Source organism: Rhinolophus sinicus, chromosome 1 (genome assembly GCF_057876585.1).
Source record: "Rhinolophus sinicus isolate RSI-liver-muscle chromosome 1, RSI-T2T, whole genome shotgun sequence".
Classification (NCBI taxonomy): Eukaryota; Metazoa; Chordata; class Mammalia; order Chiroptera; family Rhinolophidae; genus Rhinolophus; species Rhinolophus sinicus.
Genome location: NC_142501.1, coordinates 132778726 through 132806036, shown reverse-complemented (window position 1 = coordinate 132806036; position 27311 = coordinate 132778726). Strand labels below are relative to the sequence as shown.

Below are 27311 nucleotides of genomic sequence, written 5' to 3'. Positions count from 1 at the left end.
GAACATTTTCTCTTGGTAAAACGTTACAGAATAATAAATTGAACCCCTTTATCTAGATTTACGAATTTTTAACATTTTGCTAACATTTGCTTTCTTCGTGTGTGTATTAGTAATAATACTGTGCGTATGTATATATATTAGTAATACTACTACTATGACTACTAATACTAATTTCTGTGCTGAACATTTGAGATTAAACTGCAGATATTGTGACACTTTTCAACCTCTAAAGACTTCACCGTTTATTAAACCCTAAATACAAGAATATACTTTTATATAATTACTGGATAGGAAATTTCCCAATTATTATACAGTTCTGTCACCTAATACAACAGATTTCATCAGTTGTCCCAGTGCTGTCGTTTTCACAGTTTTTTTCTGCAGATGCAGGATCCACTCTAGGATTTCCCATTGCGCTTAGATACCCGATGATATGAATCCTTTTTTTTTTTTTAAAAAAAGATACCAGTACAGTTGTAGTGTTAAAAGTGTCACGTTCTGGAGTTGTCCGATTGCTTCCTTGTGGTATCATTTAACTTGTTCTCTTTCCCCTGTGTCTTCTGCGGAGAAAGTTAGGTTTATGAGGTTTATGATTTGATTAGGTTAAAACAGAGGAGGATGGGGCTGCCAGTAGGAATGAAGTCAGGAAGTTATTTTTAGGGGGAAGATAAGGAAGATAGGTTTAATAAATTTGAATTAAAATAGGACTTGATGAAAACATCGCTCAGTCATCATTTATTCTCGCATGCCCTTTTACTCATTACATTAAAATGTCCCAGCAAGCTGTTAAAACTAGTTTCTTGGGGGGATTCAGACAGCTCCCAAGGTGACGTGCAGTGAGAGGTGGATGTTTGAGGCTGGGGTGTTGGGAGGGCTTTGGTCTAGAGATGCGGGTTTTACAGTCCTCTGCGTAGAGCTTGGAGTTGAACCGGTTCTGAGAAGCAGACTGACAGTCAGCACCAAAATTTATCTATCTGGTTATCACTGGAGACAAATACGCACGTGTATGTCCATGGTAACCATTTTTACGATGCAGTTACCAACATCTGTTTTAAGAAGTGCGAGTGAAAGCACTAAACCCATGGATTTATGAGCGGAACTATAATATGGAATAATACGCAGACGAAATGCAAAGTATTCCAGGCCCCGCCCCCTTCCCAGTCAGACTCCGAGTTCTCAGACGTGGGCGTCACGTGGGTCAGGATCGCCTGGAGGGCTGTTTGAACACAGATTGCGGGGGGGGGGGGGGGGGGGGCGCCCTCCTTGAGGATTTTCATTCAGAAGGACTGGGGTGGAGCTCAAGCCTTAGAATTTCTCATTAGTTGTCTGGTGATGGTGATGCTGGAAAGGAATCGCACTTTGAGAACCACTGTGTTAAATCGTGGATGGCATTAGGACATGTAATATTGTACTTTGGTGAGCAGTTTTTCAAACGTGATTTTTATATAACAGTCAAAACCTTTTTTTAAAATTAAAACTATTTTATGTACCGCCCCATTATGCAAAATATAAAGAGATTGGGAGACGAGGCTGTAGCGAGAAGACAAGCAGCTCTGGCGCTGTTGTTTGAAAAGCGTCTGTGTGGGTCTGAGAAAGGGCGGGAAATGAATCTGCAGACCTAGGATGGATTTCTTGCTGACAGCATTTATTAACGTGACGTCTTGTCAGCAACTTCCAACTCTCTGAGTCTCCGTTTTCTCATCTGAAAATAGGGATTATACATCCTCCCACCACATTAGATAGTGCACACGAATGCATCATTAAAACTGTAAAGCACTGCGCATGTGATTGGTGCGTTCTCCAGATCTTATTCTGGCCTTGGCTCTGTCTCGAGCCAGCTCTGTGATCTGAGGCCGTTTCCTCAGCGTATGTGCAGTGGCGCAAGAATTGTGGTGCATCCGTGACGGAAGGAATCTCTACGTTGTTGCGAAAGTTATGTAAGGCTTAGAGCTCAATAATGGGCTGATTGCCCACATTACCAGGCTATGGGAGCTGATGTGCCAGTTGAAATAACCCAAAATGCCAGGAAGTTATTTCTTTGAGGTTGGAATTAACCTTTGGTGCCGTGCTGCCTTTTTCTTCTTTGATTGGCATATTAAATAAAGCCATCGTCTCTTCAAGGGAGGTTGCAGGTTTGTGGTGTGCTCTGTGTTCTGTTGTGCTGAGGTGTTGGTCTGGGTGCTGGGTGTGGTTTGGAGTGGAAAAGGGGGTGCAGAGGAGTGCATTTACTATTAAATGTTAGTAACTTTTCTCATGGTGATCGAGGCCATTATTTTATTGTTGAACATCAGCTGTGATTTCTGACTATCTGTGTATTATGCCTTTATTGAGAAGCAGCCCCCCCCACCTCCAAAATCTATTTAATGTTCAACAGTGTTGCTGTAATAAAGCTGATTAAAAACTAGGCATTTCAGAAATGGAACTGATTAAAGCATGTAAAGTCAACATTGCATCTATCACATCTATCTTGAAATACCAATGATACATTAAAAAAAGAGAACTTCAGAGTATATTTTTAAAATGTTTTGGTTTTGGTTTAAGTAAATTGGAGAGATACCAAAGAATCTAGAATGAGGCTCAATTCCTATCGGTTGTGCTTGTCTATTGACTTTAAAAATGAAATGTTTTCTATTTATGTCATTAACAGTGACTTTGTTTGTCTTGGCAACGTCATTATCCTTTGGCTGAGAGGCTGGACAGAGGCTAAACTTTAAGCTGTGTGCCATGCCCATGATTCTAAGGAATTTTCAAACTGTTTCTCTTTGGTCTTTCTCTTTAGTATTATTATGTGCATAGTCAGGTGGTACAACTAGGATTGTGATGAAAAAAGCAGCTCTCTGAGACGTCACCTTTCCCATCTCTCGTGCCTGATGCTTTCGATATTTACCTCCACATTTCTGTGTAAATTGCTTATATTGTTTGTTTTTAAAATTTAGTTTGCTGTCATCTTTTGACTTAATGCAGAAGATTTAACCCTATTTTACTGCCCCGTGTATGCTTTGCCCCCACTCCTCTCACAGCCGCTTCTTGTATCTCTCGATCCGTCTGTCTGTCTGTCACACCCACACACCCATCTTCGCCCCCCCAAACACTGTTTAGACTTCTTTCCCCCAAACGTAGTTATAATTTTGATTAAATATTCGACGTTCACATTAGTTTCATTATTAAAAGTTGCTCATACCTGAGCCATGTATGACAGAAGATACCTTGATTACTTTTTCTTTATTTCACAACTTTTATGTCTTCCCTGGAATGAACAGCGTTTTTTCCTTTGGTTGGTCTTCTATGAATTTATAACTAATTCCACCCCAGGTTTGCAGTTGTTAAAGTAGCATTTTATTATGTTCAGTTATATTAAATCCTCTCCTGGCTTCGTCTTGAAGACACCTCACGTGGAGCATCTGGCCTGCTCCGATCTGGGCTGGTCGCCTTCCACCTGGTGCACATCCCACAGCCTGGGATCCATCTCTGCGACATCTGGGGAGTTTCTTCTCTGTTAGGTCCCCCGTTTTCATGTGCCACCCATCCTCCTTCATAGTTTATTTTCTTGTTTTGTTAGAGCACTAACCTGAGGAAGTCACAGAGAGGGTAATTTTTTTGGGGGGGAGACATTGCATTTTTTAAACTGTCTTTTTTCTACTTCTACTCACATGTTTCTGATAGTTGTTGGGCAAGATGTACAGTACTAACTGCTGGACCATTTCTCCTAGGAATTTTGAAGTCAGTGTTCCATTTCATCTAGGTTTCAGTGCTACTCTTGAGAAGGTCAAACCCATTTTGATTCCTTATCCTTTCATTGTGATGCCTTGTTTATTGCTGTCTGGAAGCTTCCCTCTCTCCCTCACCCCCCAATCTTCTGTTTGTCTTCTGTGTTCTGATGTTCTGACCTGTCTACTCAGTTCGTTCACCTGTGAGGATCTGATTCTGCTAAAACCTCGTCTCAAATCTTGTCTTCCCCACGTCTGAACTCACAAAGCGTTTTTATGTCTATTTTTCTGAAGACACGTGGTCTCCTTCTTTTTAACTGTTTGTCTTATCTGATCAATTTTAATTTCTCACAGTAGGGAATGATTGTTACTTTGCCCAGTCGGTGCTTTGTACATAGTAAACACTCAGTTTTTTTTTTTAACCAACATAAGATTTTCAGTTTTCTAGGCTTAGCATTTACACGTATCTTCTCACTTGAAAAATCTGACCTTTTACTGTATGCCACAGTCATGCAAGAGTAGGGCGCTGTTTCTAACTGCAGATACTTTTCTTGAAACTTGCGTGGGCGTAAAATATGCAGAGCTTTTGTATTGCCCAGGTCACAACTCACAAAAGCTCATTCTCTTGCTGTATAATGTGATGATTCTCTTTATGGAGAATAAGAGCTTTCCTGACGGTGGGAGAGGAGTCAGTTTTTCATTCGGACTTTTCCTGTACTATTTTCTCTTACTGTGTCCTGCAATGGAGTAGACATCAGGTCTTGCATCTGATCAAATAAACTTGCATCTGATCAAATCACCTATGCTTTCATTCTCAGCAGGTCTTAGAAATGTTCCCTCCACTGCCTTCCCAACCCGTTCTTCATCTGAATGAGGAACAGTGATTCTTGGGTGGTTTGTCTGTAGATTTCTTCTCGGGGCTCTGACCCATCTTTGGGGAACTTTGCCTGACTGGGACATTTGCTTCTTGGTAGATCTCTCTCCAGCCACTTGATGGATGAACTTCTTTCCTTGTTTATTGCTCATGTGTGTGATGGACTTTTGTTCATCATAATGTCAAATTATTGTTAGTGTTCACATCTTTGATTATTTTAAATGTGCACATCCTAAATGAGAAACATTCTTTTTTTATTGAGCATTGTGTCATGTTTTTTTTTTTTTTAACCCAACGACAAGTATACTGATTGTAGAATTTGTGTTTTTGCTGTTTTTAAAAGTGGCTTGACGTCTTTTTGTTCAATTACATTTTTAAGTTTCTGTAGCCAGGGCAACTACGATTCTAGTATTATTATTTCAAACTTTCTAGTGTAAACTACCACGAAGTGTAATCAACATGGATGCTCTAACTTTTAGAAAACAATTTTCCCTGATGGGTACTTGACTATTCCCTTGAAAATACAGCAAGTACTCTATCTATTGAGAGAGATTAGTGTTAATGAAAGCTGCCAGTTAAAATCTCCTGAGAGACTGCTGTTCCAAAGAGTGTATTTCTCAAAATATCCTTCCTGGATTTTGTACTCTTGTGGGAGGAGATCATTTTTATGTGGCTGTCTCAAATCTGACTTTTTGTTGTTGCTGTGTGTGTGTGTGTGTGTGTGTGTGTGTGTGTTTAGTATCTTCTCTTGGGATTACTAATGATTTCCCCTCTGGGTTCCTTCTCTCCAAATAGTCATTTCCTTCCATTCAGCATGTTTTGTGGAGTGACATTTATTAACTGTCAGCCTGATAATTTGCTTTGGCATGGTGTTGTCATGGCTACTTGGCACAGCTGACCAGTGAATCAAGACCCCTCAACAACCGAATCTCAGAATTAGATAATTCTTGATCAGACAGTTGAAGGATTATAAGCCAAGTATATAGAGGATTTCAAGGAGGAGGGAGTGATATTAAATTCTGCTGATAGATCAAGGAAGATGAGTCTTGTGCACGGACCATTACACTCAGCAACATGGAGGCTATTGGTGACCTTGATGGACAGTTTGGGGAGTGCGGTGGGGAGGAAGCTGGATTGGCCTGGGGTTATGGGAAGAGAAAACTCTGAGAAAACAAATCTTTAAAAATTTTTGCTGTAAACAGGATCAGAGAATTGGTGTAGACATTAGATGGCAAAGAAGGGTCAACAGAAGGTTTTGTACTATTAATTTAACATGTATAAAAATAAAATATTAACAGCCCTTAATGGCTCGCAGTTGACATCTGAGTACTGTTTTCCATACAGTGAAGCTGGAGATGGACTTTTAAACCTGTTTTGGGGTGTTCCGCTCAGGTATAGCTCTTGGAGAAGAGGATGATTGAGGAGACTTAATGGATAGGAAGGAGTAGCCTGGCGGATAAGGTGGGGCTCCAGGCACTGGAGGCACTGGGCATGGTGGGGAGGGCGTACCTTTGTGCAGGGCTTAATCCAGGCCACGTTTTAGAGGTCAGTCTTCTTCTGTGTGCATGAAAGTGTTTTGGAAATGAAAGCTGATATTTAAGTTGATTAGGCCATCCTACAGCTTGCTGGAGGGCAGGGAGAGGCAGGTGGATCTGGTCTCAGTGGCTGGGGAATGGTAGTTAGGGGATGCCTTTTCTTTGGTGACCCTCAGGGTGTTGATTATTCCCACTTTCCCTTGGAGAGTTAATACCATTTGGTACGGAAGAGTAGGAGTATAGTTTGCTTGGGACTTCGTTCTTTGATGGCTCAACAAATTTAGAAATGACAAATTCTGGAGCACTCAGACTCACAGCAGCTGGCTTCCCGTGGGCTCTCTGCGTGACACTGTCATCCGGGAACCATGCGGAGTGAGGCCCTGTGATCGAAAGGGACGCTGAGGGAGATGTGTAGTGTGGCATGTGGTGTGTCACACGTGTGTGTGTATTTACTCTCTGCATTTTGGGTGAATGAATGATTTGAGTGTTGAATCTCCTTTTAAAGAAGTCCAGATAGATGAGGGTGCAGAGTAACGATAGGTTATTTGCTTGGTAGTTTTTATGGTAATGTTTGATGAGTTTGAGAATTAGAGTCTGAGCTGCTTTCTGTGCTGAATAAAAATGGCAAGGATTGGTAATTATGCATTTTTTATGAGAATTCCATTTTAGTAAGTCTTAGGCTTTAGAGATTCTCCTGGAGGGCTTCTTAAGGGGATGGATCCCCTCAACTCACCTCTGGTATGTCTGAGTCAGTAGATCTGGGGTAGGGTCTAGGAATCTTTATTTAACTATCATTACTGTTTCGTCTCCTCCCTCCCAGACGTTTCTTTAAGAAAGAACCATACTTAATATCACAGTTTAGATAAGAAAAATGGACTGTTAACTTGAACTTTTTGTTAGTAATTCTGTATTGTAGCTAATTGAGCAGCTAGCTAGTGCCAAAACATGCAATGTAGTGTATTTTCATTTGAGTGTACAAATGAGAACGATTATGGAAGTTTAAAAACAACTATGTTCTTCTCTTCAAATAATTTTAAAACATGTTTTGTTATTGTGTGTGTGTATATATGCATGTACACATGTACACATAATAGATACCCCATGTAGAAGTGTATGAAATTGAAAATGAAGTCCTTTACTTCTAATTCCACTTTTCAGAGATAACCACTGCAAATTTTGGTGTGTATTTTTGTGTGCACATTTTTATATGCATGTATACAAGTGTATGTAATTTTGCTGTTACAAAAATAACCTGAAACCACACACATTGTTCTGAGCTTGCTTTGTTCACTTCCAGGCTTGTCCACGTTATCCCATGTCAGTGTGTTCGTGCCTGTTAGTAGGGAGTACTTTGAGCAAGCTCCGTTTATTCAGATAGGCTGTGACATTCGTTTTTCAGACATACACTGTGCATTGCTTGCTTATTAGAATATTTCTGTGGATTGGATTCAGAGGTGGGCAGTAAGGAGCCAAGCATACTTTAGAGAAATCAATATTTCTGAGGCAGTGCATTTTGCTGGTTTCTGCAGTTCCTATGCTAATAGTGTAGCAACATCTGGGCCAAAGGAAAGAGTGTGTATGAGTGACTCCATCATAAAGGAAAAGGAAAAACCACTCAACAGCAGAGATAAGGAGCGACCTGAATTTTCCATCAATTGCAGTGCTGTTGATGGGGTCGATTCCTTTCCGTGGCAGGGAGTTCTTGCAGTTAAAATGGTTGCGTTTCCTGTTGGTGATGCTCACTGCCTGTATTTGATGTCTCTGTTCTTTTGTACAGGATCCAAGCTACTGGATACAGGTGCATCGACTGGAACACGGAGATGGAGGAATACTGGACCTTGATGACACCCTCTGTGATGTAGCGGATGATAAAGACAGAGTGAGTTCAAGTCCAGGGGAAGCTGCTCCGAGTGCATTTTGTGAAGGTTGGGGAGGGAGTGGATAGGTGGGAATACTTTCCTTTCTGTTTTTAGACACACACATGCATGCATGCACACGCTTTAAAGAACATTTGGGCCACTCACTCTGGTGTGTTTGTTTTATAACAAGTATCGTGAATCTTCTCTACCCTGAACTGTAGGGTATAATGTTTTTCTTGATACCTGGGATTCAGTGCTAAGTTTGGGGATTTTAAAATTGAAACTTTTAAAATGGAAATATCTTTGAATGGTTTTTTTGTGCCGTTTTTCTCCCTTATTTTAACCAAACGTAACATCTTCCCTGACAACTCAGGTCTGTCATGAAAATCACTGTGTTTCGATGGTCTCTGAGTTCTGATCCCCACACTGGCCCATCCAACCGGTCGGCCTGTGCGGTGCACTGCGTGGCTGCCAAACTAGCGTGCACCCCAGGGATCTCCCTTGTGTGCTGGGCTCTCAGGGCACCTTCCTTTCCTCCATGTTGCTCTGGGGGTGCTTTTACTGGAATGCCATCTTCTGTGTAGCCTGTGATTTTGGCATCATGAACGTGGCCTCCCACAAGGACTGGAGCGTTAGCCGGTACCCACCTTTGTGTCTGTACTCTTTGAGGGAAGGAGGAAGAGAAGAAGGAGGAAGAGGGGGAGGAATGACTCAACAATTTAAGAATTTGTGATAGGGTATTTGGCTCTGCATATAGAAGTCAGCAAATACTTTATTGTAACTGAGGTGATGAAACTTGAGCCAGCTTTGGCCACACCCTCTTTTGTGTTGACTTGCAACGCAATGATGGAAGGGCCCACAGCCCCATACACAGTTGTGTCATCAAGGCTGTGTAATCGCACAGGGTAGGTTAAACCAGAGCGGTTACATCATGGGGTTGGAAGATGGTAACTCGGCTGTGCTGTGGAGCTCCCCTTACTGGCCCTTTGCCTCCTCCTCCAGGCGTCCTTTCCTTGGCTAGGAGCCTGGGCAGCACAGCTGTTGTCTTGTTTCCTCCCGCATTAGCACGGTGCCTGCCTCAGAATGGGCGGGTGTCTTATGTTTTCTTGAAACGTTAAGACAAACTTCAGGTACCAAATATTGTGTACCCTCAGGGATGTTTGATTCACTAGTACCTGCCATGGTGGGATTTGTCCTTTGTAGCTTCTGTGGGCCAGGAGCATATTGTGTCAAACATGCAGAACTTTTCTGCCCATTTATCATTTGCTGTTATTTCTCTTGGTGCCATTTGTCTGTTTCGGGTTTTTCAGTGAGCCAGGAATAGGTGACTGTCAAATCCTTTTCCTGCAATCCACATGAAGAGTGCCATCCAGAGACTTAAATTGTTGTCAATTTATTGTGCAGTTCAGCTCCAAAGCTTAAGACAACTAGAGAGATTTATGAAGGATTTAAATAGACGCCCTGTCTCAGCCGTAATATTAGTAAGAGATGAACTAATGTTGTATTGATCTTTCAATATTTCCCTCTCTCCCCTCAGTCCCTCCTTCCCTCCCTCCCTCCCTCCCCACTCCTTCCTTCCCTTCCTTCTTTCTGCCTCCCTCCCTCCCTGGGGGGGGGGGGGTTCTGTAAAAGTAATATATCCTCTTATAAGAAAAAGTAAACATATAAAGAAGGAAATAAGCACCTGTAATCCCATTCCTGCCCAAAGCTTATAACTGTTAGCATTTGAGTGGGCTTTGCATCCTGACCCTTCTTTTTCTTTAGATATAGATACACACATACTTTTTATTTTAAATAAAAAGGATTGAATAGTAGCTTGCTTTTTGTCTTTGAGTTGATTATAAATATATTTCTGTGTCCATTAGCATCTAGAAGGCACCAAAATCTTTACATAAGGTTCCTCTGAGATACGCTCAGCTCTGCTGTATTGCTTGGAATATCCTGCTGTGGGTGTTGGGTGGTTGTCTGAGTGAGATTGGTGAGGCTGGAACCAGCACTCTGAGGACACTGAGCTAAATGGACCCCTTCCGTTCAGCACCACACACCAGTGCCTGAGAGGTGTATGAAATACAGGCCGCTCTTTCTCAGCCTTCTTCCCTGCGCTGCAGTCTAAATTGAGGTTACGTTGTGAGTAAGAAGAATACTGAGATGCAGATATGCAGCAATATAATTAAACAAAAATCTTGTGACATGTATTGAGACTTACGGCCCAGTAATCGTCAATTTTGGTGGCTGTTCCATGTGTACTTGAAAATAATGTGTATCCTGCAATTGTTGGGTTTGGGGTTCTATAAAGATCAGTTAGGTTAAGGTGGTTGATGTTCTTGTTTAGATATTTGGGGTAATTTGTTACTCAGCAATGAAAAATAATACAATTTACTTTAACACAGTTGTTAGATCACACAGAAAAACCTACGATAAGGCAAACTGTACAATCTTCTAAAATAGTTGCATATTAAAATCATAGGTTACTTATTAAATTGTGTTTTAGACTTTGTATTCTTGTGTAAATTTGACGATGAATCTATGTTTTCTAGAACCTTTTATTATATTTCCTATACAAGTTAAAAATCCTTTAACCTGAGAAAAATGTTTTAAATATTATTATGTGAAATAAGTTTTTAGACAGTTTTATATCATGTAGATTAAATTCAGTTTCCAAGTAGAAAAGCGCTCCAGAATACAGTCACCACGGACTGAAATAGCTTTAAATCATGATTTTAATTGCCCAGAAATTATATATATATATATATATATATATATATATATATATATATATATATATATGATTAATTAGAAATTTTTGAATGAGTTTTCTAGATTAAAGGGCCCATTTTATGTTGTAACTGTAAAAAAATAATGAATAATCCAGAATCACAATATCCAAATTCACAGGTATCGTTGGCTGCATTATTCAAACTGAGTGATTGTGTGTAGTCAGGTGTATGGCCCTTTTCCATGGCTCTGAAATTTGATTCTGACCTAATCATCCTGCAATGTTTTTTACTGTTTTTGGCAGCACCTCAGAGTAAAGATTTGACATCCGTGTTGCTTTTAAAATGGCTTTTTTTTAAATTTTAAAAAAATTACAGTTCTCCTAAACAATAAAATTCCTAAAAATAGTGTTCCGTTTTATGAAAACGCCCCGGACACTTGTTTAAAGTACAGATACCCAGCCCAGGGTAGTAGGATCTCCGTGAGCCAGGCCTGAGGGTCTGTGTTTTGTAATCTTCCATGTGGCACTGAGGCCATCTGTGCTTTGAAACCAGGGCCCTGCCATCAGTCTCTATAGTGGGGCAAATTCTCTCAAAGGTGCAAATTTTATACTTAGTCACTGTGACTTTGTAAAATTACAAAAAAATGTTTTTTTTTTTGTTTTGTTTGTTTTTGTTTTTTTTTGTTTTTTTTTTGTGGAGCAGAAGTAGGATTCAGAGGCAGTAATTCACATGATAGCAAAAGAAAATTCAAGTACTTTATCATAATTTTGCTCATGATCCTTTAATTACTGGAGTTCAGTGCACATCACTGAGAAAGTTTTCTTTCAGTGCCTATATAATTCTGATGACCAGGATTTACCCAAATTTGTTCAAAATGGTATGAGTGTGGGTTGTTTTGGGTTCTTAGAGTAGTTCTTGATTTTCTAAAATATAAAATATTCTAGTTTTACTTTGGGCATAAAACTGTGCCCTTTCTTAGTGTGTTCCCTCTCTACATTGTTGCTTTCTAGTAAGAGAAGAGAGAATCAGAGTGCACGTGTTGTCATGTATTTTATTTATTCTTAGTCCCTAATTCTCAGTTTTCTCAGTTCACACTTTGCCAAATTATGAAATACTGAAATGGTTTCCAAGTTATCTCTAGCACCATTTAGAACAGCAGTCATGCATTTGTGCTTGCGAGCTTTCCGAAGTGCTGAACTGAATTTTGTCTGAATTTCTTTCTAGTTCGGTCTTCATTATTTATTACTTATAATTTCAGTGAACATTCCCTCAGTTCTCCTCCGTAGGCTGGGTCACTCCTGTGTTTCCCTCTGGCTACTACAGTACATTTAGAAATTTCCAAATAAATTACAGAATAAAAGTACGTACTATTCACTTCCCTCTGTAGCCAGTCACCTGAGACTGGAAGGGTGTAAACAAAGATTCAGGCATAACTGAGCAGGAACTTAGAGTTGGGGAAATGCCATTGTGTGTGGATGATGAGCAAGAAGAAAGTCCTTTTCTTACACGTGTCATTGTCTTCTTTTTCATATCTTCGGTGCCGAAGACAATTAAAGATGAGGTATCAAGTATTTCCTTTGTCGTAGTTGGATGTAATTTTATTTTGACCAAAAATGATGTTATATTTACTATGTTTTTGCAATGACCTTGTGAAATATCTTCCATGTTTCTTGCTCTTTGTGAAGGAAGGGTTGAATGGAATAGCAATTCAACTCTTTTTGAAGGATTTGTACATGTAGACTGGGGTACAGGCACCGTGAAGGAGTGTTGTGGAGACTCTTGGCTGCTTTGGTTGGAAAGAACCGAGGATTGCCTGGGGGACAATCTCGCCAGTGTCCTGAGAAGAATGTTGAGAAAAAGAAACTCTTAAAATGCATTGGAATCGTGGGCAAGCAACAGTTTGCACATGCTGGATTAAAGCTAGCACAGAGGCATTTTATCACATTTTTTCATCATTCCTCTTGTTGATAGCTTCTAATAACTGCTGTAGTTTTGTGCCTCCAATGTTAATAATATTACTGCCCTGTCAGACGTTTTATATTACAATTTCTAAAATATGTGCTAATACAGTTTGCTTTTGAAATACATGAATGCCAGAAGTTTAAGGTAAGGAACACGCTTTAATTTGAAAAGCTGGCAATTTTTCCTTTTTTAGATGTTATTATTACCTGTACGTAAATCATTATGTTACTTGTTTTAGCAGCAAGTCATAAAAAAAGAAAATAATCGATGTCCAGCAAAGTGATGGTGTGAGTGAGTGTATCCTGCTTGTTTGTGGAAAACACGCGTACATATATACTTTAACAAAGGTGTTAAAGAATCTGTGCCCTCATTATTGATCATGTGGAGAGAAGCACTGTGTTATTTCTGTTCTGGAGACAGTCACAGTCTGTACATTTGTGGATGAGAATCCACATACATGTTTTTTGTATCTGGAATAAGGATCATTTAGGTGAATTTATTTGGTGATATTGGAATGAGCTCATAAAACATTAACAAGCCCTAGTTTGTTAAGGAATGGATTGCTGCTACAATTACAGTGCGAGTTAACAGCTTGTAATTGGTACAAATCTAAGTTAATTTCTTTAAAGGCTCTATTTTTCTCCTTATTTAGTGCATGACCACGTATGTGCCCGATAAGAGAAAGTTTTGAGATTTAAATTCCTTTGTTATCAAGACCAAAGCACTAAATTGCAGCATGGGGGTCAATTATTTTTAGAATGTCCATATCCTGGAGGGTAGAAGTGGTTGGGGAATTCGTGGGCTAACTTCCTTTTCATCCCCCCTCCTTTTTTGGGGACCTAATTACTTGTTGAGGACTTGGTCTATATACAGAAGACGATGCTGTTTTATTTTTGTAAGGGTATTCTTACTACTGTGAACTGAAGTTTCACAAAGAGGTGCTCTTTTGGTAACAGAATTTTCAAAGATACCCAACTTCCTGTAACCTTGAAATAGACAAGATTTTAAAACCAACTAAGTTATATGTTAATTACATCTCAGTGAAACATAAAAAACAAAACCCATAAACAACAGAAGTGAACCAACTAGAGTATATTGTGAAAGACAGAAAAAAGCCATAGGAAAATGAATGCATCAGGCCCTATTTTATATATTATTGTCACGGATACTAATTTGTTAAGATTATGTATTGTAGTCCTTACAACGGTCAATCTGTAAGACCCCCCCCCCCAAAAAAAACACCCCCAAAATACCCAAATAAACCTACTGAATGAAGGAAAATCTCTGATACTGTGTGATGACTGTAGTTCACACTTGAGGCTTGGAGTAAATTATGTGTTAGTGAAAAGCAGTGATAACTGAAATACATAAGGTATTCTCATTTCACATAGATTATTTTACTAAACATGAGGAATTAAGTTAAATGTTTTACATGCCAAAAAGAATGGGTTGCAGAACAGTGCTCCCAGAGATATGGCATCATATACTTTTTCCAAATTTAAAATGATTGCAGAAATCATGTGCATTAAGTTGTGAAACCTCTTAGAATGTTTTAGTCTGGACAGTTTACACTGAGTTTTTTCCTTTGGGCAAATTCTGGTTTAATTTCCATAAGTTTTAATGAATAATGATGTCTGCCTAGGATATTTCATGGTCACCAACCTATTGGTGTTTACTCATCAGGTAGGTTAGTCATAGAATCTTTTATTCCTTGCTTCCCTTTAGGTGAAATGAATGCAGCCTTGGAGACCAGGCTTTTAATGTAGACATCTTCATCTTTCAGTCTTGAGGAAATGTACATTTTAAAGAAGCAATGCTTTCTGAAAGCATACCCCACCATATGAAACCTCTCTATTTGCAGAAAAGTACATTATAGTGAAATACTTGTGAAAATACATTGTCTGAATAAAAAGGAATATGTTCTTTATGTGTAAGTACATACCCTACTGTCTTTTGATGAATATTTGAGATTGAGATTCAATGGAATAGATGAATTAAAGCCTCAGTGTTGAACTAAAGCTAAGAGCCCTTTGTTCATTTGCATAAAGGTTAAGAAACGAATTTTTTCAAACCAGGGTGACTGAATAATAATAATTTAAAAGACAGTACGTATAATAATTTCCTTTGAAAGATAATAAGACTTTTGTCTCATTTTTAGTATTTCTAATTAATTTAACCTGTTTACTGAGCACCAGTTATGAGCTAGACATCGTGCTTTGTGCTATTACACAACATCAAATAAAGATAGATATGGTTCCTGCTTTCTTGGGCCTTATGATCTATTGTGAGAGAATTAAACAATCACAGAAATTGAATGTGGACTTACTAGCATAAGAAAATCAATGGTCCTATGAAAGATGTAACTGTATATCCTGACCAAGCTCAGGGTTTTGCAAGACTAGCCTGAAAACAAAAACAAAAACTATCAAACTGAAATTTGAAGTACAGCTAAGTGAAAATTGAAGGGTTTTAGGTGATCAGATTTACATATGGGAACAGTGTCCTGGCTGCAGTGTGAAGAATGAATGGGCAGGAGGCAGAATGGACAGAAGAAGGCCAGTTAGTAGGTTTCCTAGTAGGAGGTGTGAGAGTGGAGGTTGGGCTAGGTGGGGATAATGGTGGGGAGTAGGTTGATTAGAGAGTGATTTAATAGGTAAAATCAGATTGGTGATGGGGCCATTCAGCAAGGCAGGAAGAGCTGCAAGGTGGCCAGATTTGGGACAAGGTGGTAGGTGAAGGATTCAGTCTCGACTTTAGTTAGAGTTTGAGTGCCGTGGAGGTGTCACTTTAGGCAATTGGATATTTGGAACTGAAGTGCAGATCAATTCATGAATCAGATAAAAATTTGTTAAAAGTCAGGTTAAAACAACATATAAAATACAGTCTAATTTTAGTAGAAATAATTAGGTATGTTGGTAAAAATTTGAAGAACAGACTGAAAAGTGTTGATAGTTATTTCTGAAAGTGAAGTGTCTGATTAACTGAGGCTATTTTTACTTTCCAATTAAACATTTCTCCTTAATTCTACTTTTGCCTAATTCCAATATGAAGAAAGCATTAGGCATTTGTAATGGTAGCTTAGAATAGAAACATTTTTTTTTTTTTTTTAACTTTAGTATGAATTGGCATAGGGAAGGAATGATTAAGAGTTTGATAACCTGGAATTGAAATAATTTGTATAAATAGACTTCATTAACTAGATGACTTGATTAATTTCTTCCTTAATGGATTTACTTTAGATAGGCTCTAAAGAAGAAAATATTTAAATTAAATGCCAAGTAGAGCACCAAATGACTAATTAATTAATTCAAAGGGATTGTTTCCCAACATTTACACCTGTTATGGGTACTGGTTTGCCCACAGCTCATCAGTCTGTGGGTGGCTCTGTCGGAGATGCAGTACCAGCTGTAGCAGAGGTGTGGTGGTGAGGGCTATTAGTGGTAGGGCAGAGAGGAGAGGCTGGTCTCCCACGTAAGCATGCTGAGTGGTGGGGCTACTCAGAAGCAGTAGGAGTATTGAAGTTGGGGTCAGCCTGCACAATATCGGTGGGTCACAGCCTTCCTAGGAAAGGCAGTGAGGGCATGGCTTGTTAGGACCACCCACTGTGTAGGAAGTGGGGGACAGAGTCTCTTACACTTTCAGTTATCATATTAACTGTAGGCTTGTGCTCGTTTCCTGGTTTGCTGCACTGGTTTATGTTTCTTCCTCAGCCATGGGCCACTGCCTGTGTTTGTATCCTGGCTCCAGGACGCCTCTGCTTTATGAGCTTTGGCACAGTACTTAACTCTTTCTTACCTCAGTTTTCCCATTTCTAAATGGGGGATAATGATTGTACCCTACTTTGTAAGATCGTATTAAATTTAAACTTGAGAATTTGTGTTACGGTTTTAGCATTGTGCTTGGCAAAAATAAGTTCCAGCAAATGGTAATTGCTGTCACCATGATTGGTCACCATCAGTACCCCCGCCATCATTGAATTAGGCTGACTATTCACTCTTTTAACACCAGTTCCTAATGATTTAAAAACAACCCAGCCAGGCCATCTCATGTATTTGTTTTATAAAATGAGGTTCTATAGATAACTATTTGCTTATTTTTACATTTCTATCAATTGGAAGAGAGCTTGGCACATAATGAGTGCTCAGTAATATAATTAGAAAAAATACATTATTTATTTTCGACATCCTTAGAATTTGAGGGTTCCCAGTGTACTATCGATGTGTATATGCATGTGAACCAGAATAGAAGCAATGATCCCAGTTTTGACTTTTGGTATTTGGAAGACAACAGGGACTGTATCATTACAAAACAAAACAAAAATCAAAAACAAAGATTTGAAACCAGAAACAAAGGCAAAAAAAGCAAAAATAATCAAATGGAACGACATTAACTTAAGCTATTGTACAGCAAAAGAAACCATCAACAAAATGAAAAAGCAACCTAAGGAATGTGAGAAAATATTTGCAAACTATATGTCTGATAAGGGGTTAATATCCAAAAGATATAAGGATCTCAGACAACTCTATAGCGAAACACACAAACAAAAAAAGCAAACAACAAAATCAAACCTGATTAAATAGTGGACAAAGCACCAGACATACAAATGACCAACAGGTACATGAAAAGGTGCTCAACACCACTAATTATCAGGGAATTGCAAATCAAAACCACAATTAGGTATCATCTCTCACAGTTAAAATAGCTGTCATCAAAAAGATAAGAGATAACAAGTGTTGGCAAGGATGCAGAAAAAAGGGAACCCTAGTGAACCTGTTGATGGGAATGTAACTTGGTACAGCCACTATATAGGAAACAGTATGGCGATTCTTCAAAACAAAAAATGGAACTACCATATGACCCATCAATCCCACTTCTGGGTATATATCTAAAGGGAATGAAATCACTGTCTCAAAGAGATAGCTGCATTGCCATGTTTATTGCAGCATTATTCACAGTGGCCAACACATGGAAACAACCTATGTGTCCATCAATGGATGAATAGGTAAAGAAGTTTTGGTGTGTGTGTGTGTGTGTGTGTGTGTGTGTGTGTAAAATGGAATATTATTCAGACATGAAAAAGGACATACTGCTATTTGTGACAACATGGAATGTCCTTGAGGGCGTTATGTTAAATGAAGTAAGTCAGAGAAAGACAAATACTGTATGATCTCATGTGAAATCTAAAAACATTGAATTAATAGAAACAGAGACTAGACTGGTGGCTGGGGGTGGAGTGGGAGAAAAGGAGAGATTTTGGGCAAAGGATATAAACTTAAGATGAATGAATTCCAGAGATCTAATGTACAGCATAGTGAGTATAGTTAATAATATTGTATTATATAATACCTTTAAAAGTTGCTAAGAGGGTAGATCTTAAGTGTTCTCTACACAAAAAAGAAATGGTAATTGCTATGGTTGTACTCATTTTTTAATATATCAGTGTGTCAAATCAGCACAAAGAACATCTTAACAGTGTTACGTATCGATTGTATTTCAGTAAAGCTGGGGGGAAAGGGTAGGCCTTGTTTTACAGTTTTAAAATATTACCTGGTCAACAATGATAATTCTTTAGAAAAACAACACATTTCAAAACAAGTGCTCAGAATAAATGCCACCAAAGCTGCTTTATAATAAATTGCATCTTTAAAAATCTTTAGCTCAAGTCTTCCTTCGTCTCATCTCTTGAGTGAAACACGTAAAATCCAACTTTTCATATATGTAATAAAGCATTATCATCGTGCAAAGAAAAAAGAAACAGAAGAGGAGGGTAGATGACTGTTGGTTTCTTCTTCATTAATATTTTTTGAATAATATTGGAGATCTAATTTTAAATGATAAACAAGATCATGCTATTTATTCATTCACACATTTATTTATAGAGGATAGAAATCATGTAAAAAGTAGCATTTTTTTTCTCCTGGATTTTATAGGAAAAGAAGCAGATTCTGTACCTTTTGATCCTCCTGTAATTCCAGAATAAACCTACAAATATAGTAACTAAATTTTTGTTCAACCTTGTATGCTGCACACCTTTGTATCAATCCTGTAACATTAGGTGGTAGTGTCCCCATTTTTTAAAAAGAAGGAGAACCCAATATGTTTCCAGACTTACAGGTCTTTTTTACTCCTTTGGGCTACTGCCTAGCACTAAATAACAAACATTTTTTAGTTGGGGTTGGAGAAAGAAACTAGTTTGGCTATTAAAATATGTGGATTTGAACTTTCATTTTGTCAGATTACTCTGTTGTCTTATATGACTATTAAAATGTCAAAAGCTTAGTGTCATGTATGATTTGACCACAATTCACATTTATTGATGCCCCTTGTTCATATATATCAAACTAAAATTATAGCACTTTTTTGAGGAAAGTTTAAGCAGATCTTATGGATTCACTGATTCCTTCATTCAGTTCATTCTTCTGGTATTCATTCAACAAATGCTTTTCATTTCCTAATGTACTTGAGAAATAGCTGGAGGTACTGAGGATGTGTGGGGGGTGGAAGGAGTTCTCTAATATTCCAGTGCTTTCTTTGCAGTGAGAAAAATAGACTATGAAGGAAGTAAGTCTGGGATGTGCTAGAGAATAGGTGGCTGGGTAAGGGGTGGTACTTTCAGCTAGTTGAAAAGGACGTCTCTGAGCAGGAGACAGTGGTCTGGACTTCAGTGGATAAGAAGGAGCCCAATCTTGGAACATCTGGGATCAGAGGACTCTAGGCAGAGGGAGCAGCTCATATGGCAACCTGTAATAGAAAAAGGTTGAGGTGTTCATGGAGCCACAGGGAATTATTATTGCTGATATGCAGTGAGCAACTGGGAGGGGGGAAATAGGTGAAATTGCCGAGGAAGATGTTGGGGTGTTATTAAAGGCCACACCAAGCAATTTCGAGATTTGATAGTAAACACAACAAAAAGCCACTGAACTGTCAAACTATAGAGTGATATAATTAGATGTATACTTTTAGAAGATTGCTTTGGGAAGAGTGCATTGTAGATGAGCAAGAAGGGGAGAAAGACCAGTGAGAAGGCTGCTGTCTAGTGAAGAGATGATGGTGCCTGAGCCTAAAGTAGACTTGGGGAAATATGAGTGGAGTTGAGATATGTTTTATAGTTAGAATTTCCAAGAGTTCAGGCTGTGAGGAATGAAGGCAGAGGGTGACTTTTGGCATTTTAACTGGAGCAAATTGGGTGGGGATATGGAGGCTCCCATTTATTACCAAAGGGGACAGGGAGGTTCTGTTTACTGTGGGAGGTTCATTTAAATAGAAAACTTGAGGAATGGAGTAAGGGTACAGGATTGGGGACAGTCAGTCTCTTTTCTATTGGAACATTTAACTGATCTCGAAATGCCTTTGAGACATCCAAGAAGAGATGTCAATTAGGTCATTGGACATGTAAGTCTGAAAGTCAAGGGAAAGATCAGAGTTGGAGATGGGAATTTGGAAATCACATTATATAGAACAGATGGTATTTAAAGACATGTGACACATAGTGTTTCCACATGGCAAAGATTTGCAATCATTCTAACCTAACAATCTTTGTTAGTTCCTCTGATGGTGGTGCACCCTTGACTCAATATTAGCCTTGACTGATGGAAAATACCAACAAATTTTAAATAGGAAATTAGTATGAAATGTGGAAAAGGAAGTCCTGTATCAAGACATTTGAATGAGAATAACATAAAATTTAGATTTTTGAGAAAAACTGAATTTAAAAGACTAAAAAGAGACAATGCAGGAATATTACTCCTCAGACGTGAGGCAGTGGTAGTATTATTTCTAAAATATGTACAGAAAACCACACTTAGAAAGCCCCTAGAAATGAATGAGTGTTATGGTAGACGAGTCTGATTTTAAATGGCAAGCAGTTGATTGCCACCCAGGAAAGACCATATTTAATATGATAAAGTCACATAGTGTAAAATTGGAAATTCACTTGGAATGAGGGAATTGTAGAATCTGTACACTGTATTTCAGAATTCTGATATTCCTTGCGTTGGAATGTATAGTGTATTGTTTGACTTATTTTCTTACTGAAAAATTGATAAACGATCCTTCCTTCTAGGGGGTTAGTCAAGTGGTGACTGTTTGCTCTCAGGCATTTTGTGATTAGCAATAATAGGTAGTGTCAGTAGAGACTTCTCAGTTTTAGGAACTTGAGACTGAAGTGAAGTTGCAGCATCATTTTTGCAACAGCATCATTTTCTGTAGCCCATGTGCTTATTAAGCATCTATTCCGTTCCAGGCAGAACTTGAGATGTCGACGTGAGTATGGAATGCTTACCTTTAGGGAGCCCTTGTAAAATAGGAAGATGAAAACGCTAACACCATACTGGGGTGCCAAAAACATGTATACACGTGACTCGTATTCATCTTTTGTTCCTGGTATATATTGAGTATTACAATTTTAAGACAGTTTTTTCCTTTCTTAAAATGTGTATACATTTTTTGGCACCGTCTGTAGTTTTCAGCCACACAGTATTGTGCTATGTTCTATAATTTGGCTGTCTGTCATCTTTTTTTCTTTTTCTTTTTCTTTTTTTTTTATAGAATAAAAGTAATTCCAAGTACTTTTAAAGCAAGCAATACTCCACATACGGGTGGGAATATTCAAGCTGGATACGTGAGCAGGTCCAGGTCAGCTTCCCGGCCAGAAATGCTTCCCCACCTCTCATGCCAGTTCTGACTTTCCCTCTCTCCCAGAGAGGCAGTCTGATGTGAGGGTGCTCTGCCTTCAGTTAGATCAGCAACGACTTTGCTGAAGGACTACACTTGTTTTTTATTCCCAATCTGGAGCAGACCAATACTTTTGTGAAACACAAAGCAAATTAATTACAAGGAAAAATTGGCTTGTGTTTTGCTTCCTTTTATTTCATCTATAGAGTCAACAGACAGAATTATTCTGTCAGATTGCTATAAGAGTTTCCAAAAGCATACTGTATTTCTGTACTTCACTGGAGACGGGGTAATAACTTTCAGCAGCACTGTGATATGTAATTCTTTGTTCAATATTGTTGCCCTTAAACTTCCCATTTGTATTGTTTATCAGCTAGATGTTCTGGTGTAGGCTAATGTTTGGTTATGTATTTTCTTCAGTTTTGTAGTTTCTTTAATGATTGGTGGGTGTGTGTGTTTTAAAAATAATAATAATGGTATGTCTCTTGTTAAAAAAAATAGTAAGCTCTTAAGATCGTTAGCTAAATTAAAAAATACTACCTTGAATGTACTACCTTTGAGTCCTCGGGTTACGCTTATGTATGTTCTAAAGCATTGAGTTTTGTGGGGCTCTAGTGTTGAAAGTATCACGAGCGTTAATTGTGTTGTGAATATTCATAATACTCAGTACTCACTAGAAGCCTAGTTCTCCATTTTCTCCTGTCTTACTTTCATGATCTCTCTTCACACTCAGCCTCAGTTCAGTTAGACCTGAGATAAAGTGAAGGGGAGACGCTCATGCTGCCTTTTAAAGGGACAGAAAAACTCCCTTCCACTCCTTTGTGGGACAGAAAGGCAGTCCAGACTCCTAACTCATTTTCTTGTGAATTTTGTCCTATATTTTTATGAGTAAAAAGTGCTTATTTGAGCATTTGATCACTGCATTTCTCATTCCTAGTGAGAAATTCATTAGACTCCTAATTCATTTTCTTATGAACATTTTTGTCCTATATTTTTATGAGTAAAAAGTACTTACTCGAGCATTTGATCATTGCATTTCTCATTCACTGGAAACAGAACATATTCACGGAGCTTAAAAAATGGTCCTGCGAAGAGGGCTCCTCTTTTGAAGTAGGAGTTGTGATTTGATTCTATCCTGTCACCTCTGTCTGTTTTGGCAGGGAATGAGTTAAAGAGACTTCTTTGAACCTGGTGTGTTTACTCACACCCTGCTAAGTGCAGGTGTGTTGTTACACCCTATTTTACTCCTGAGGAACTACCTCTGGCCTGTTGAACTGGTGAAGGTTGTTTTTATTTCGTGTGGTTGAGCCCTGCCCTGGTCTCCCTGGTGAGCCTGGATCACAGTTGTCAGATGCAAAATCCTGTGTCCACTGAGGGTTACTGATACGGGATGGGTTCTGTCCTGTATTTCCCACCGGTGTTCAGTTTATTACCCTTCCTAGAGGACTAAGCAAACACAGGTCGTACATATGTCAGGGTTTGAGGGCTTTATATTTGGAATCACTTTATTCTGTGGTTAGTTTGGGAATCAAGTCACTGTGGATTTTGCCCTTCTAATGGATTGAGATGGCAGACAGATTGAAGAGGAAACCTGCAAAGAAGTTTTACTCTCTTTCTGGTTCCTCTCGGAAAGATTCAGTGAAGGCGCTGAGATATTCAAGGTCATTGAACATCAAAAGAGCCACTTCAGAAATCAGCAAAAAGCAGGTTGGTGCAGAAATTTCTCATCCCTTTAAATTTCCTTTGGAGTGAAAAGTAATATCTTCTTTGTGTTTATTTCTTAATACTCTTCTGGATAATTTTCTTGGTTAATTTGAATATTTTTTTATAGCTTCATAAACATATTGATATTTTCTGTGCCATTAGTCTATTTGTGGATGTTTATTATTTATTTTTGTGTGTGTTTATTCATTTATTACATGGGTTTAAATTACTGTGTCACAGCACAGGCAGTCATAATGTTATTAGCAGATTCTGATTACTCATATGAAATCTACTGAAACTTTGTTTTAATCAGGACCCTCATGTTACCCAAATACCTCACTGAAAGCATTAGCTGACTTTTATGCATAAACAAAATATTAGAATAAAAGCTAATTAGTGTTTATATAATTTCATAGGTTTATTGTTCCATGGGACTATTTGGAATTAGACTTACTTTACCGAGGAAACAAACAAATACATTGGAGCTACTGAATGGAAATATAAATGGTTGTGTGCTTTCTTGATGTTTTGTTTCGCTATTTATGTGCTGAATATGTAATTTTAGGCTGTTCGAATAATGTATAGCATGTCTTTTAATAGTATTGTCTGTTAGAAATTAAAAGATTCCTTTTCTTAACGTTAATATTTTTGGAGCTCTTTTTCAGTTATCAAACAATAGTAGGTATAAAGTAAAACTAACATCACACACAAAATGTGATCTTTTTTCCTTTATAGTCTATTTTTGGACAAGTGCCATGGTTGTATATACACCCCCCATCCCCACCCCACCCCCACCAGTGGTCTTTTGGTAGAATGGTTACTTTTGACTTTCACTAAGAATTACTCATGAGATCCATGTTCCTACTGGATGAAGAATTGTGCTTTCAACATTACAGAAATATACCTCAAACTCTTATTTCCTTGTTATAAATCAAATCCAGCTCAAATATGTGGTATTTATCTAGCTAGTTTATGAATGATACGTGTTTTGGAACATCTCTCAATGGGTTCTAGAAGTGGACCCTGAAAAGTAATCCGTGTCTTCAATTTTACACTTATTTTTGTCCTCACATGTCTGCTAAATCGTCAGTAGTTTTAGTTTCATCTTCTTCCCTTCTTTTCTTTCTTATCATGGAGAATGTTGACATAGCAGAAAGAGCTCAAGTCTGAGAAATTCCAAATCTATTATATTTTCTCTAGCAGAAACCACATCCTTAGTAGATGTTTGTTGTTTAAGAATTCTCAACAATCTCGATTTATTTCAGTGTGAGTGTTTATGTTCAGATCAATGTAATTTGAGTTAAAGGCATAGTGTAAAAACCTGTTTTTAAGAAATTGAATCTTCTATCTATGTAGAATATACAGAAAATAATACCAGAAATAAATGCGGAAATTAAAGATGCTGCTTTAATTGGTAGTTGTTTTTCTCTATCCACTTGAAGAAGCATCAAGCTGAAAACTCTGCTTGCACTTGAGGATGGGGCCCTATGTGTTGGCATTTGATTGTTGAGAATTTAGATGAGTGTGTTGTCATTAAAGCTTTCATGGCATTGTTTCTAGAAGTAGGGTGTTCACCTAGAGCTCTCTGCCCAAATCCAATTTGTTTAATTCTGCTGAGCATTTCTAACTGCCTGCCCTAACCTACTTCTAATTGCTGATTACTGTGTGCTGTTCTTGTAAACATGTTATAAAGGTTTGATTTCTGAGCTGTCGAATAAAATGATACGATTTTTTTTTATCTGAAAGGTGAGAGGTGGTCTTTTGGAGGGTGCCCTGGGACACTTGCTCAATGAGACTTCCTTCCTGCACAAACTGGTCCTGAGTGTGGCAGTGTGTACACTGATGAAAGAGCAAGGCACTTTTGGTTTTTCTGAGCAAGATGCAGCCCCTCTTTGGAGCATTGTTTCTCTGCTAGAAGGCAGTGTGTAACATTTGAGCGGCCATACAAGTTCAGTTTTGTGCATCTCTTTGCTTGAGGAAAGGTTTCCATAGACAGTACAAGTTTCAAAATTTTTGTTTTGTTTACTCTTTGGGTGGGGGTAGGGAGATTATAGAGGAAGTATAATGATAACCTCTGAGAGTTGTGAAGAGAATTGAGATCATGTATTAAATGGAAAAAAACAAACAAACTGAAAAGAAGCTGAAATGTCATATATTGGACAGTTCGCTGGGGCTAAGGCGAGGGATTCAATTTAAAGCTTGTATGATTGAAAAATTTGCCTCAGCAACAATGCAACATGGTTTTTAAAGTCAAGTGTTGAAATTCATGCATCAGAATGTGTGCACGGTCCAGTGTGTGGATTTCAGTCATTTACTTCAACACCAACGCTGTGATTATTTATCTATATATCCGTATCTGTATGCTGACGTCTTCATCTTGATTATAGTATAGAAAATCACCGTGTGTGTGGAAGTCAGCAGAATGACACGTTCTGACAAGGTTGCTTAATGGTGGAAAACAATGATGCTAATTCAGAGTTAGATGATTTTTTAAGTTAAAGTAAAAGAAACCTTAAGAGCTTTAAGTTAGATACACAGTTTACAATTTATCTCTTAAAAAAGCCTTCCCTTGTAAGTAGAACACAGAACTCAAAATAATGCTGCCTTGATCTTTTAGGGCCTAAAGGTAATTATTTTGAACCTCCTTGATAGTTTTCCTCAGGTAAGAAGCAAAGGAAATTCGGTGGATTTTGTATTTAAAGTCTAGAGACTGGTCGTATCTACTGTGTTTCCCCGAAAATAAGACCTAGTCAGACAATCAGCTCTAATGCGTCTTTTGGAGCAAAAATTAATATAAGACCTGGTCTTATATAAAGACCCAGTCTTAACATTATAGTAAAATAAGACCGGGTCTTATATTAATTTTTGTTCCAAAAGACGCATTAGAGCTGATTGTCTGACTAGGTCTTATTTTCGGGGAAACAGGGTATCGTGGATGTGGTGTATTGTGTGTGTGTGTGTGTGTGTGTGTGTGTGTGTGTGTTTATGAAGATAACATACTAAGGTGTTTTGTCTTATAATTTTTCGTATTAAGAGCTACATGAAGAAGAATTACAGTTAATTGAAGTTTAGCTCTGTGTACACCAATTTGCATTTTTATACCGGTCATTCTCTCCACTGTAGACACTGCCACTTCTTGTCAATGAGAAAGTGCAGATATATCCAGGATAATTTGAAGTACATCACTGTTTGTCACAAAACACTAAAACACATGTTCTTGTTAAGTGCTGTGTTAGGAAACTACTTCCGAGTATGTGACAACTTAGGAATATAGAACACGTCTCCTGTTCTATAAAGTGGTTATAATCCAGGTTCCTTTTCTTTCCTTCCTTCCCTCCTTCCTTCCTTCCTTCCTTCCTTCCTTCCTTCCTTCCTTCCTTCCTTCCTTCCTTCCTTCCTTCCTTCCTTCCTTCCTTCCTTCCTTCCTTCCTTCCTTCCTTCCTTCCTTCCTTCCAATAGAGAATGACTTAAATTCTAAATAGAAAGTAGAATGTGTATGTGTGGATAACTTGGAGGAGCGTTTTATTTTCTTCGTTGCCAGAATAGGTTCCTAATCACAGCAGAAGTGACAGGGTGGGCTACTAATGTCACCCAGATGTAAAGGAGACGTGTGTCCTTGGTAAGTTTTGTGACATTGCTTTGTTGTGTAGATACTAAAATATTATTGAATTTGATTTCTTGTGTTGCAGAAATGATAATTCTTGCTTTTTTCACAACTTCGATGAGAAGTTCCTGAACTTAAATACAATTTATATTTTTAAGAGTAGTATATCATTTTTTAAATATTAAATTTAGCTTTACCCTATGTAATTAGGTGAAAATGTGCATATTGTAGTATTCAGACTATTAGTTTAAAAAAAAAAGAATTTGCTACTCTCAAATTATCCTATGGCAAAAAAATTTTCTTCCAAAACCATGCTCTGCTCAGACTGAGAGATTTCTGATTTGGATTGAAGCAAGCGCTCCTTAGTCGTTTTCAGGGAAATGTGCCGGGCATTAGGCGTTCATTGCCCTCCTCACTTCACCGCTGCCATTTATTAAGTCATTTCATCTGAAATCACAGTCAAATTTAAACTAGGCTGAGATTATTTTGGATTTAATAATAGATTAATCCAGAGCGTTTAATAGCTAAATAATAAAAGGGAGTGAAGTGCATGCATGTGATAAATTTCTGTGATGGAATTTATCATTCCAGAGCTATTCAAAAAAAGGCTGAATGCAGTTCTTTAGAAAGAATCAAGCAGGGCCACGTCTTCAGCTTTATTCTGTTCTCCATCTCT

General features: G+C 38.2%; 1 protein-coding gene across 16 annotated transcripts in view; it reads left to right on the top strand.

The window, feature by feature from the left end:
- PARD3 (par-3 family cell polarity regulator) overlaps positions 1 to 27311 on the top strand; it is a 613392-nt gene that overhangs the window by 92514 nt on the left and 493567 nt on the right. For all 16 annotated transcript variants that reach the window (XM_074324700.2, XM_074324705.2, XM_074324703.2 and 13 more), the window contains exon 2: positions 7894 to 7995. In XM_074324700.2, the coding sequence (XP_074180801.2) occupies positions 7894 to 7995 (102 nt within the window). The remainder of the gene's footprint in view (positions 1 to 7893; positions 7996 to 27311) is intronic.